Source organism: Dama dama, chromosome 11 (genome assembly GCF_033118175.1).
Source record: "Dama dama isolate Ldn47 chromosome 11, ASM3311817v1, whole genome shotgun sequence".
NCBI classification, from domain to species: domain Eukaryota; kingdom Metazoa; phylum Chordata; class Mammalia; order Artiodactyla; family Cervidae; genus Dama; species Dama dama.
This window is the reverse complement of record NC_083691.1, coordinates 27,475,475-27,488,719: the sequence shown is the minus strand read 5'-3', so window position 1 is coordinate 27,488,719 and position 13,245 is coordinate 27,475,475. Positions and strand designations below refer to the sequence as shown.

Genomic DNA, 13,245 nt, shown 5'->3' with positions numbered 1-13,245 from the left:
TGCTCCACTCCTGCCCCTCTTTCTTGAGGTTCCTGGCAAACTCCCTGAGCTACCTTCTCTTCCCACATCCAGCTGAGGATAAGAGGGTTACAGGTGCCCACAATCAGTCCATGGTTCCCGCTGATGCTGTTTCTGGGCCCTGCTCTGCACCCCACCCCACCCCACAGTCTATATCGCACCCCATGATGATGCTGGGCCTTCTGAATTCCCTTGGCTAACTGGTGAGCCTTCTTACTAATTGGTCACTAGGTCATGGATGGAGGTTGGATCGTATCAGTCTACTGGAGAACTCACAGCATTTTATGCCTGATTAGTAGTCTTTTTCCTTTTTGAATTGTTTTTGCCTTCACGGCATTTCATCTTTGTGTGTTTAGATTTGGCAGGCAACCAATGATACAGTCTGTAATTTCTGCCCGTACCCATGAAGTAAAAACTTTGAACAATTTTCTGTTGGCACAGCTACACACACCTTCAGAGATCCCAGAGTGGCTCGTTTATGCTGGTGTTATCTTGTCCATATAGCTTGGATCTCCATTTGGCCTACAATTCTAGACTTTCTGGGAGGAAATTTGTAGCCACAGAATTGCTCAACTGAGAGGAAGGGAATGGATGGACTGATCTCCCTATTTACAGAGTCAGCCTGGTTATGCGACCAGATATCATGCTTTGCCATATTTGGCTGTTACAGACGAGTGTGTATTTTACAAGTGACTGTTTTTAGCACTCATATAAATAATACTTTTTATTCTGTCAGAGTCCCATTTATAATCTCTCTACCATTAAATAGCACACACATTCCTGCATTCCTTTTAGGTGCCTCCAGAAGGTTTCAATTGCTTACCCAAAGGTTAAACAAGTTCTGGAATCAAATGAAATCAATCATTAACAAAGGGATGAGAAACTTGCTTCTGGGAAGATTTGTTTCTTCCCTTTTCAATACTGAAGGGAGAAGAAAAATAGCTCCAAATGATAGCCAGAGGACAGAGGTCACACAGAGTCATTAAAGCGCAAGGCCTGGTTGCATACCCCCTTAGAATTGTGCTTTCATATCATGGTTTCTAAAATGGAAAGCATGGCCAGTAATGCCAAGCTCCCAACCCGGACACCAAAACTGCCCAGCTCCCTCTGATGCTTGAAGCTCAGGCCACAGCAGAGACCAACCACTGAGGACGCCCAGACCCCCAGATGGTCCTGCAGAGGGTGGCCTGCAGCCCTAGAAATGTGCTTCCACTGCCTGCTCATCTTGGGGTCTCTAGGAGGACCTCCCCAGAAATCTCACCGGACCAAGAGGACGTTGTGATTCCTGCGAGGTGGGGTACAGAGAAGGCCTTCCCTAGTTGCTGTCGGCACCCAAGGCCTGGCCTCACAGGAGCACTTTCTTAACTTCCCTAGACTCAGCCTCTGAAGCAAAAACAGTTGGTTACTTCTCACTGCTACATCATACTCCTGTCAGAACAGAGTGATTTATCTGCTTGATTCCGAGTATCCAGTAACTGTGGAATGTGCAACACTTCGTGCAGTCCTGTCATTTTTTTAACTGACCTTTCTCTCATCCCCCACAGAAGGTGTTCTCAGCCTTTGTCACTTCTTGGGTCTCTTAGAAGTGGGTGCTCCCTAAATTTCTGTCCTTTGTTTAATCAATTCATTCACTCTCTTGCTACTTACTGAGGTCCTCGTATGGGTCAAACACCTACTGGGCAGTAGAGACACAGCGGTGATGGAGCAGACATGGCATTTGTGCTCATTGTGGGGGCTCAGTTCAGTTCAGTCGCTCAGTTGTGTCTGACACTTTGTGACCCTGTGGACTGCAGCACGTCAGGCCTCCCTGTCCATCACCAGCTTCCGGAGTTTACTCAAACTTATGTCCATTGAATCGGTGATGTCATCCAACCATCTCATCCCCTTCTCCTCCCGCCTTCAATCTTGCCCAACATCAGGATCTTTACAAATGAGTCAGCTCTTCGCATCAGGTGGCCAAAGTATTGGAGTTTCAGCTTCAGCATCAGTCCTTCCAATGAATATTCAGGACTGATCTCCTTTAGGATGGACTGGTTGGATCTCCTTGCAGTCCAAGGGACTCTCAAGAGTCTTCTCCAACACCACAGTTCAAAAGCATCAATTCTTTGGTGCTCAGCTTTCTTTATAGTCGAACTCTCACATCCATACATGACTACTGGAAAAACTATAGTTTTGACTAGACGGACCTTTGTTGGCGAAGTAACGTCTCTGCTTTTTAATATGTTGTCTAGGTTGGTCATAACTTTTCTTCCAAGGAGCAAGTGTTTTTTAATTTCATGGATGTACTCACCATCTGCAGTGATTTTGGAGCCCCCAAAAATAAAGTTTGTCACTCTTTCCACTGTTTCCCCATCTATTTGCCATGAAATGATAGGACAAGATGCCATGATCTTAGTTTTCTGAATGTTGAGTTTAAGCCAACTTTTTCACTGTGGGGGTTAGGACCTGACCTGCAATCCCTCTGACTCTACAAACTCTTCCTGGATCATCTCATTTCTTCTCCAAGGTTTTCCATTGCCACCTGCGCCCTGATGACTCCCTCTTGGTTCAGCTGACCCATAAACCCACCCAATTCTGTGCCCTGTAGGCATCCTGACTTGTGGTTGGCAATGAAGAAACCAATCTCCATGTAAAGTGGGATGGCTGAGCATTACAACCATGACTCTTATCCCACAATACCTTTACTTGGTGATACTTTCTCTGATCCCAGCTCAAAGCACCATGGTGGAAAACCTCAGAAGTGCTGCTTCTCTTTCCCACCTGCCTAGACATGGATAATATTCTTCCCAGTTAGAGCAGAAATTTCCCTCCATCCCCACACCCCATTACCACCCAGCAATACCTTAAATTCACCTAGAGTAGGGCCTCAGAAAGACAAAGGAATTCCCTTTCCTTGTTGCCTGAAGTCTACTTTCTAAGACCACAATTCCTATCCCCTTCTCCAAGGGATCTTCCCAACCCAGGAATCAAACCCACATCTCTTATGTCTCCTGCATTGGCAGATGGGTTCTCTGTCATTAGTACCACCCGGAAAGCCCAATACAGAAATGAAATAGAACAAATAAAGAGCTTAGAACAGGGCCTAATGCCTAGTCAATAAATAGTAGCTATTGTCATCATCATTGTTATTATTACTTGTACAGATCTCTATGTGGGGAGGGACCATGCCTGCCTATTTGTCTACTGAGTTCCAAGCTCCTAGCATAGTGCCAGGCACAGTGTACTTTAGCCAACAATAAATATTTAGAAGGAATGAACCAGGGTCCTCCAGACTCATAACTCCCAGGCCAGGAAAGGGGCTGCAAGAATTGATTGAAAGAGCAGCCTGACTACCCACTTTCTCTCTCCAGCCAGAAGATGTACCAAGTGAAGTGGCTAAGAGTCTGTCCCACAATAGGCTGGAGTACCAGGTCCCTTTGGGGTGTTGCCACATCTTTGAGCCCAGGCTACGGGTTTCCAGGAGTACAGTTGTCACAAAGCTAGCCCTTGTGTTTGCCCCGCATCCCTGGGAGGCACAGAGGGAACAATGAAACCATCATCACCAACCTCCATTCCTAGTCTGTGTGTGGACAGGGAGGGCCAGGGAGAGGCTGTGTTTGACTTGGCCGGGGAACATCATTTTTCTTCACTGAAGAAATGCATGCCAGAGGGGCTAAAAGTAGAAGGTAGTTCTCACCCAAGAGAGCTGTATTCTTCAGAGGCCAGGCGCACAGTAATAGAAAGAAGCTGTATCTTCCATCTGCACATCACCCACTCCTGCCTTAAGATTCAGTTCAAATGTCTCCTTCTCCATGAAGCCCTTCCCACCTTCCCCTAGGCTCCTGGTGTGCCCTGGACCTGCTGTCTCCATCTGAGCATGCTCAGTGGATGCCTTCCTGGAACTGCCTCACCCACCAGGGCGAGGACTGTGTCTTATTGGCTTTTGCAACCCTTGTCTTAGCAGAGCAGAGTGCTGCTGCATTCTGAACTCAGGAATGGCAGAAAGAAATCTTTTGAAGGGCATTAAACCCCCTGTTGTATCAGAGTGTGAAGAAGAGAAGACCGGGGTTATGTGTGGGTCCTCCTAGGAGGGAAGTTCTCTGAAAACTTCCCTGAACTTCTCTGGGAACTTCTCAGAAAACTAGTGCTGTGCTCCCTAAGGTAGGGCAGTCAGGGCTGCAGGTCACCACACCGTCAGCCTCAGGAATGTGACCCCCTTTACTGCTGAAACGACCTCCCTCCCCAGTATAATGACCAGAACTCTCCCTTATTCCAAGCCAGGGGTTCTCAAAGTGTGGTCCCTGGACCAGCAGCTTCGGCATCACTTGTTCTCCACCCCAAACATGCTGACCAGAGACTCCGGAAGCTAGGCCCAGCCATCTGTGTTATAACCAGCCCTCCACGTGATTCTAACTCAGGCTTGAGTTTGAAAACCACTGTTCTAAGTACACGGAAACACATGTGAAAAAGGATCCTAGAAACACAAGCCAGACTGACTTCAAATTAAGATTAAACAAGAAGCCAAGCCAACGCCCTTTGCTATGAAATGCCCAGAATCAGTGAAACACCCCACTATTATCCATGAAACCATTCAACAGGCAATTAAATGAACTCAGCACATTTATTTCAAATGTGCAAAATGAATGTTCATATCCTAGGAGTAACACCAGATGTTTTGCCTCTTTTTTTCCTAATTGATTTTCCAGCCTACAGCAATTCATCTTTATATTTTCCAGTTGGATCTAATGCAGCAAGAAGAGTGTGTTCCGGCAGCATTATTAAATGCCATGCATTTAAAAACAAGCATAACCCAGGCTGCCATGCGTCATCTGGGTGGCTGTCTTCCTAAAATTGAAAAAAAAAAAAAACAGACAGCAATAGGTACCAGGCAGATTAGAGCAGGCGGGAAACCCAGAAAAGGCCCTTTCAAAAGGTCTCCAGGCTCTTGGCCGGTTGCAAAGCTGAATCCTGGGCGCTGAGCCCAAGCTTGAGCTCTTCTCCAGAGTCCTGCTCTCCCTGGTACCAAAGGATTTGCAAGCTGTAAAACTTGCAAGTCAACATTTTGTTTTTCAGTGGAAATTTCTGTCTTGAAAATGAAGAAGACAAAGATGGCTGAGGGATGGAGGTGTATGAGGTCAGGACCTGGAGCAAGGATGAGGCTGTGGATCCTTCCCTCAGCTTGAGTGGACCTTCTCCTTGCTCTGTGCCTCCAGCAGCCCAGACAATTATCCTCTGTTAACCAATGAGCCTGGCTGTGCAGGAGGCCCTGTTATTGATGTGTTTGTTTATTTTTAAGTGGGTCAAAAGTCACCAGTAACCAGGCTTGCCTTACTCAGCAAAAGCTCTTGGGAGTCTGGGGAAAGACTGGGAGACAGAAGCCTCAAGTTTTAAAGCAAAGAGCTTTGAAAGGGGCCTTCTCTGCTCTGCCTGGGGGGAAGGGAGGCAGAGGGATGGGGGTGAGTGGCAGGCAACTAAGGCCTAGAAACCCATAAAGTGTTGATTCTAAAAACAAAAACCGCATGTCTTCGGTAGTCAGGGGAGGTTGGCAGTATCTGCTACCTTTCCTAGAAGCTGCTGAGGCTGGCAGTTTTGAGCCATCATACCTGTAGAGGGATTTTGATGTGGTATCTGAAGGTTAATCTGTCTGTCTGGTTCTGAGACCCACTGCAGCAGCCTGAGTGTCTGAAATCAGAGCTCATCCTATTTCCACCTCAGAACCTGGCTGCTTCAACTTTAAATAGCAGCTACCCAAGACCTCCAGTGTTCTGTCGGTAAGGTGGCTACTCTTGGTACTTAGAACAAAGCATTCTGGGCTCCGTACAGACACTCAAATGAAAGTTCACAACAGAAGGATTGGCTTCTGATTTGGGCTCTCCCCTTCTTCTACCCGGGAGCTCAGGTCAGAGATAACATCCTACAATCTCAGGGGAGCATTGTGTAACCCCTTGAAGATCTGAAGGGAACCCAGGAACCTTTGAGACAGTGATTAACAAAAACAAAAAAAAAAGGTATCTAAAAAGTTATCTGAATGAACAAATGACAACTTTCCAAGTTTCAAAGAATAGGACACACAGGCTCCATGATAGACTTCGACACAAGTGTATAAGCCATTCAGACAGTTCACATTAGGTCAAAGCTTATGGCACTGGGAGCCTGGGTAACCTTTGGCCCTGGGGCAGGAGCAACCTGGTCATCCATGGCCACCCAACCCCCACACATCCTCAAAGAGATTTCATCCCCATTTCCTACAAACACATGGAGGGAAATAGAGTTAGTGGGGCCTCACCCAGCAGAGTTCTCCCCTGGCCCTCAAATTCACAACAAGATTTTTACACATCATTAAACCACAGGAGCCATTTTATAAATGTCATCATCATAGTCTTTTAATATTTTACATAAAAAACTGTATACACAGCTTATAGAACTTTTATGTAAACATCATAAGCTCACCACTTTGTCATTTGTCAGTTTATTTAAAAAATAAAAAAAAACAAGACAATTTAGTAGAAGTACCACTGGATGGGGAAGGGAGGGGGAGAAAAGAGACACAAGGGGGAGGTTTATTCTCTGTACAGAGATGCAGAGAAAATTTCACACAGCTTTAGAGACTGCTTTGAGGGGGAAAAAAAAAAACAAAAGGTTTTAGATAGGCCCTAATACTGGTTACTGCCCTTTATCAAAAGAGTGCGCATACGTGCACAAATAAAATCGCAAAATAGAACAGTGTTGCCACTTTTTTCAAAAGAAAAAAATTAGTGGTTTCTTTTTCTTCTCCTTGTTTTTTAAGTCATCATCATTTTTAAAAAAAACATCAGAAGTAGATGAGGTTACAGCGTACAAGTGTGGTCAGAATGCTACTCTTATGCAAATGACAAGTGCATTAAATGTCAAACAATAAAACAATTGTGCAAAGAATTCGTTCCAAAAAGAAGAAAAAAAACAAGTTTTAGCCTTTAAATAAATCAAATAACATCAGTTTCTTGGACTGAACAATTTTCACTTGCAGGACAGGCACAAAGTTCGTTTATGGCAAAAACAACCTGCAGCACACTTCACCCCTCCTTATCAGTGGCTAGTGAGGGGTTCGCCGTCGGGGGGGGGGGGGGGGGGGGGCGGGGACTGGCTGGCAGGAGACAGGAGTCTGGAAGCTGTCCTCTCAGGCCCCAAGTCGGCTGCAAACGTCTTCCCCAGGGGCAGGAAAGATGGCCAAGTCTTGTTCGTGCTGGGATGACGCCTCACTCAGACCCGGCTGGAGCTGTTCTAGCGCCCTGTCACTCCACCCACCACCACCATTAAATAACACCATCCTACCTCCGAAAATAAAATTATATCTATATTTATATAACACCCCATCCTCCCCAGCCCTCCCCTCCCGCAGGTCCCGAGGTCTATGTTACAGACAGGGGATAGCAGGCGCTCGCTGGTTACAGACGCACATCCGATGGGGCGCGGCCGCACCCCGGCGCCAAGCTCATCTCCCGGGAGCAGGGGCGGGCGTGGGGTGAAAACTCGGCGGCGGGGAGTCGAACATACACACAGCCACACACCCTGAAGAGGCTTGGCTCTTCAGAAAATGGTGTTCAGGGGACCCTTGGCACTCAGCGGGGTGGCCAAGCCTGTGCTACACAGCCGGACGCACAGACACTTGGAAAGGGGGCGCCGGGTGCCTACCACGCGGCCGACTCTCGGGCGCCAGAGCCTGAGTCTCCAGGCCACGGCTGCCGGGGCTGAAAGCAGACGCCAGGCAGTCCGGTGGGGGTCCTTGGGGGGGCAAGGGTCTCCCCTTCTCCGGGCTCGTGCGGGACGGGCCCGGGATGGGGAGCCGCGCTGGCAGGGGCAGGCGGGTCGGGCGCGGCCCTCATAGCACCTTGCAGCAGTTGATGCACCCGTTCTGGGAGCCGTAGCGCTTCTGCAGCGCGGCGCGCGTGGCCGTCTCGAAGACCTCTCGGACGCCCTCCTTGGTCTTGGCCGAGCACTCGAGGTAGTCGTAGGCTTGGATGCGCACGGCCATGGCGCGGCCGTCATCCGTGCGCACCGGTTCTTGCTTCATGCGGGCCAGCTCTGTGCGGACGTGCTCGTCGCTGCGCAGGTCTTTCTTGTTGGCCACGAGGATGATGGGCACGTTGGGGCAGAAGTGCTTCACCTCGGGCACCCACTTCTCGGGGATGTTCTCCAGCGAATCCGGGCTGTCCACCGAAAAGCACATGAGGATCACGTCGGTGTCCGGGTAGGAGAGCGGCCGCAGGCGGTCGTAGTCCTCCTGGCCCGCCGTGTCCCACAGCGCCAGCTCCACCTGCTTGCCGTCCACCTCGATGTCGGCCACATAGTTCTCGAAGACGGTGGGCACGTACACCTCGGGGAACTCGTCCTTACTGAACACGATCAGCAGGCACGTCTTGCCGCACGCGCCGTCGCCCACCACCACCAGCTTCTTGCGGATGGCCGCCATGAGCGGGCCGGGCCCGGGCAGCAGGAGGGGCCCCGCGAACGCCTCGCTGCCGTCCCGCTCGCCGCTCACTGCTCACCTCGGGCTGCGCGCTGGGGACAAGGGTCGCTAGCTGCACCCAGGTCCCGGGATGGCGAGCGTTCTCTCGTTGTGCTCAGGCTGCCGCGGCGGGGGATGTGGGGGACTCGGGGGCATAGGGCGCACGGTGCGTCTCCGCGCTGCTTCCGAGCGGCGGCCGCTCTCCTCACCCTGGGTCCCGGGTCGGCGCCTTTGTGAGCAAACGGTGGCCAAAGCAAGCGGACGCGGCCTAGCTCCCTCCTGGTCTCCCTAGGCCTAGGCGAAGACACAAGAGAGCAAAAGAACTCAGCCCGACTGCGGCGGCAGATGCAGGCTGCGGCCCTAGCGCCCGCTATTTAAAGAGTTCGGCGACTTTCTTAATATAGCCGTCCAATGGGAAGCAAGCCGACTGAGCTCATCGCTGCGGAGCTTGGCTCTGATTGGCCGTCCGCTGCAGCCCACGGGCGGGGCCGGGCGTGCTTGATTGACTGCCCAGGCCGCGGGGTTGGGAGAGGCGGTGACTGGGGAGTCTGCGGCCGCGGCGGGCGCTGCGGGGCTCTGGCTGCGTCAAGGTTCGCTCTTTGGCCGCAGCTTGTGCGCGCGGGACCGAAGGGCTGGAGCCGGCTGCCCGGAACAGCCCACGGGGCCTGGGCGAGCGGTTCCGAGACAGGAGGCACTTTGTGGGCGCGTGGATGACTCTCCCACCCGTATTGCCCTTCTTGCTTCGCAAACTCCCAGCGGGTGGTCGGACCTGTGGGGTAGGGAGCGGCTCCTTTAACGCGGTTTTGTTTTTAAACACACAAACACGCAGACACACACGCACACAGGCTTATTTCCAAGCAAGGTTGTGGTTTGTTGTGTGTGTGTGTGTGTGTGTGTGTGTGTGTGTGTTTTCTTTTAGAAGCAGCCCCTCCCCTGCCACCCCCATCCTTCCACCAGGGTTCTCTCCCTGGGCCCAGTGTTTGGACCTGCTAGAGGGTGCCTCATGGGTGGGCCTGGTTCCGGTTTCCGGCTTTAGCAAGCCTGTCTCTTTACCCCTTTCTCGGGCACCCAGCCTAGGTCTCCAGGTGAAGGTTCAGGGAAAGAAGGTCAGTGAAAAGGGAAGATCGAGGCTGGTTGCAGAACTTCAGGTACACTCAGGAAGTAACCAGACAGAAAAGGGCAGCCTCAATCCTGGTTTGCAGGATTAATTTGGATCCTGGTCATAAGGGGAAGAGCTATCTGAAGTAAGTAGTGCAATAAAATCCAACCACCCCACACCCCATTAGGCAAGAATAGGCTGAAGCCCGGATGGGTGGGCAGAGAAACTTGCAGGCTAGAACACGACAAATTAGTGCGTGTGTTTGAGGGTGGGGAGTGTGCTAGAACCCTAGTCTCGGGCTACCCACCAAGACTTATTTCATCTACTCCTTGTATTCTGCAGGAGATGACACTTATGTCTGATCTAGAGGGGCCTAAGTCAAAGCATCTTAATGGACAGAAGAGGTGGGGAGGGAGGGAGGGAGGGAGGGAGGATGTCCCAGGAAGGAGGAACAGCTTGAGCAAAAACAGAGATGTAGCGAAAGAGTAAGACAAATTCTAGCAAAAGAGAATAGCTTAGTGTGGCTGCCCTTGGTTGGGAGAGAGAGAGTTGAAACTCAGGATGGAGACCAGTTGTGGAGGAACCAACTACACAGATTGGGCCATTTCCATTCTGGAGGGAGTGAGGTGTTTCTTGGTGTTTCAGAAAGGAGAGACTTACTACATCACAATGAGGTTCAGTTCAGTTCAGTCGCTCAGTCGTCCGACTGCAGCACGCCAGGCTTCCCTGTGCATCACCAGCTCCTAGAGCTCGCTCAAATTCATGTCCATCTAATCGGTGATGCCATCCAACCATCTCATTTTCTGTCCTCCCTTTCTCCTCCTGCCGTCAATGTTTGATCATGATGAGGTTATTGCCTCCTACTTCTGACTCCCCCTCTGACTGGAAGCCATTGGAAGGCCCGGATTCTTCCTTATCTCAGCATCTTGAAGCCCTGGCACAATGCCGGAGTCTATGTAAGAATCAGTAAATGACTGTGGAGAATTCACCTAAATGCTCAGGAACTTAGTTGAAACTTTCTGGAAGTCTCTTGTCTCAAACTCCAGTCTGTGCTAACCATCCAGTCAAACCTGGGCACCAGCTGTGACTGAGCCATTTACTCATATATGCGAAAAATGTGATCCATGTGTTAAGATGTAGGTCTCAGATGGACACAGATATCATCAGGTCAAATAAGACATTAATTCTAGTATCCTTTAAAAGCTATCCTCGTTCAAATGACCAAATCTGCTTCCCTCACATGGGATTACCTCCACTACAATGCCTAGTGGGTTTTTTTTGTTGTTGTTGTTGTTGATTGTTTGTTTGTTTTTCAGATCTAAGAAACTGAACTGCAATAAGTAAACAATTTTTCCACAGTGGAATCTCACAAGAGAAAGTAAGGTTTTGTTGTTTTTTTTTTCTTTTGGATCATTTGTTTAGGGCTCCATTCTTGAAACTTTTTCCTTTCTTTTAAATTTTAGTTAGCCTATTAGAAAAGTCTTACCAAAGTTTTTCCTCCTAGAGTCAAAGCCTTTTATAGCTGTATTGTTAATACTACTTTCCTTCATCTTAATATAGCTTGGGAATCTTGGCCATGTCGTTAAGTTTCAAATATTAAGAAAACATCAAACAATTATAGCTTTGTACCGTGTATTTTTAAAAAAAACAACAGGAAAACAAAGAATCAGGAAGAAGGATTCAATTCACTCATTTCCTGATTCTCAGACATATTATATGAGGTGTTCCAAGCTTGAATCTCAATATCAAAATAATTTCTAAAAATATTCAGTTGGTAAATTATGCCAAAATAAACAAGTAGAAAAAAATCTATGTTCTGTAGCAACTTCTTTTCATGGTATTCATTTGTATATCCAGGGTACTTTGACAAGTTTTGTGGACAGTGGCTACTTCAAAGATTGTAACAGTCACAGAATAAACTTTCCCAAACTAGATGATGTCCCAAAGGGTCTCCTCTCTGCCTCTCCCCTCCCTTCACAATACACTGGCAAAAGGTAAGGATAAAACTGAATCATCAAGAAGAACAAATCATTTTAATAGTAAACTTTATTAACCTATACATTCATTGTATGACAGATATCCACACTAGTGAGAGAGGGAAATTATCCTTCAGACAAAAGGGAAATGTTCATCTACCTCCTGTCTTCAGCTTAATTTATTTCATCTTTTTTTGTCCACTGTCTCCTACACATTGCCTGTAAATTAGCCCCCCTCTCCCACTGCCCTCACTCCATACAGACAAGAACAGAGACTGGAACGTTCATTGGATTTTAGTGCCACCTTGTGGCAATTTTTACAGGGCTTTTTTTTTTTTTCCCTAACTCAAAATATATATATATAGTTGTGGTGGTTCAGTCGCTAAGTCATGTCTGACTTTTTGCCACTCCGTGGACTTCAGCTCCTCTGTTCTCCACTACCTTCTAGAGTTTGCTCAAATTCATGTACACTGAGTCAGTGACACTATCTAACCATCTCATCCTCTGCCGCCCCCTTCTCCTCCTGCCTGCAGTCTTTCCCAGCATCAGGGAGGGCCTTTTCCAGTGAGTGGACTCTTCGAATCAAGTAGCCAAAGTATTGGAGCTTCAGCCTCAGCAACATTCCTTCCAGTGAATATTCAGGGCTGATTTTCCTTAGAACTGACTGGTTTGATCTCCTTGGTGTCCAAGGAACTTTGGAGAGTCTTCTCCAGTACCACAATTGGAAAGCATCAATTATTTGAAGCTGAACCTTAATTATGGTCCAACTCTCACAATGGTACATGACTACTGGAAAAACCATAGTTTTGACTATAGGGGCCTTTTTTAGTAAAGTGATGTCTCTGCTTTTTAATACCTTGTCTAGGTTTGTCATAGCTTTCCTTCCAAGGAGCAAGTGTCCTTTAATTTCATGGCTGCAGTCACTGTTCACAGTGATTTTTGGGGCCCAAAAAATAAAATCTGTCACTGCTTCCACTTTTTCCCCTTCTATTTGCCATGAAGTGAAGGGACCAGATGCCATCATCTTAGTTTTTTGAGTGTAGAGTTTCAAACCAGCTTTTCCACTCTCCTCTCCTCATCAAGAAGCTCTTTAGTTCCTCTTCACTTTCTGCCATTAGAGTGGTATCATGTGTATATCTGAGGTTGTTGATATTTCTCCCGGCAATCTTGATTCCAGCTTGGTGATTCATCCAGCCAGACATTTCTCATGATGTACTCTGCATATAAAAGCAGAGTGACAATATCCAGCCTTGTACTCCTTTCCCAATTTGGGACCAGTATGTTTGTCCATGTCCAGTTCTAACTTTTGCTTCTTTACCTGCATATAGATTTTTCAGGAGACAGGTAAGGTGGTCTGGTACTCCTGTCTCTTTAAGAATTTTTCAGAGTTTGCTGTGATCCACACAGTCAAGGCTTTAGTGTAGTTAATGAAGCAGAAGTAGATGTTTTTCTGGAATTCCCTTGCTTTCTCCATGATCCAATGAATTTTGGCAATTTATATATATATTACATGTATTTGTATATACATACATAAACTATATACAAATATCTTACAAATATTTTCTATATATATTATATATGTGATTATATATAACTTTATCTAGCCAGAAAGTAGGCATTTTATGACTATTTTTATTTTAAGATATTTCATGGGATGTAAAACCTCTACTTATTTCACAAGCAGCTTC

At 47.7% G+C, this 13,245-nt stretch overlaps 1 protein-coding gene across 1 annotated transcript; it reads right to left on the bottom strand.

The window, feature by feature from the left end:
* Nucleotides 1-6,353: 6,353 nt before the first annotated feature.
* On the bottom strand, nucleotides 6,354-8,832 carry RHOB (ras homolog family member B). Its single transcript, XM_061154873.1, has one exon. It carries the CDS (start codon nucleotides 8,444-8,446, stop codon nucleotides 7,856-7,858), a length of 591 nt encoding a protein of 196 aa, XP_061010856.1. The 5' UTR covers nucleotides 8,447-8,832; the 3' UTR covers nucleotides 6,354-7,855.
* Between the last annotated feature and the right edge of the window lie 4,413 nt (nucleotides 8,833-13,245).

Coding starts and splice junctions, on each gene's coding strand:
- RHOB (XM_061154873.1), bottom strand. CDS start 8,446: ATGGCGGCCATCCGCAAGAAGCTGGTGGTGGTGGGCGACGGCGCGTGC.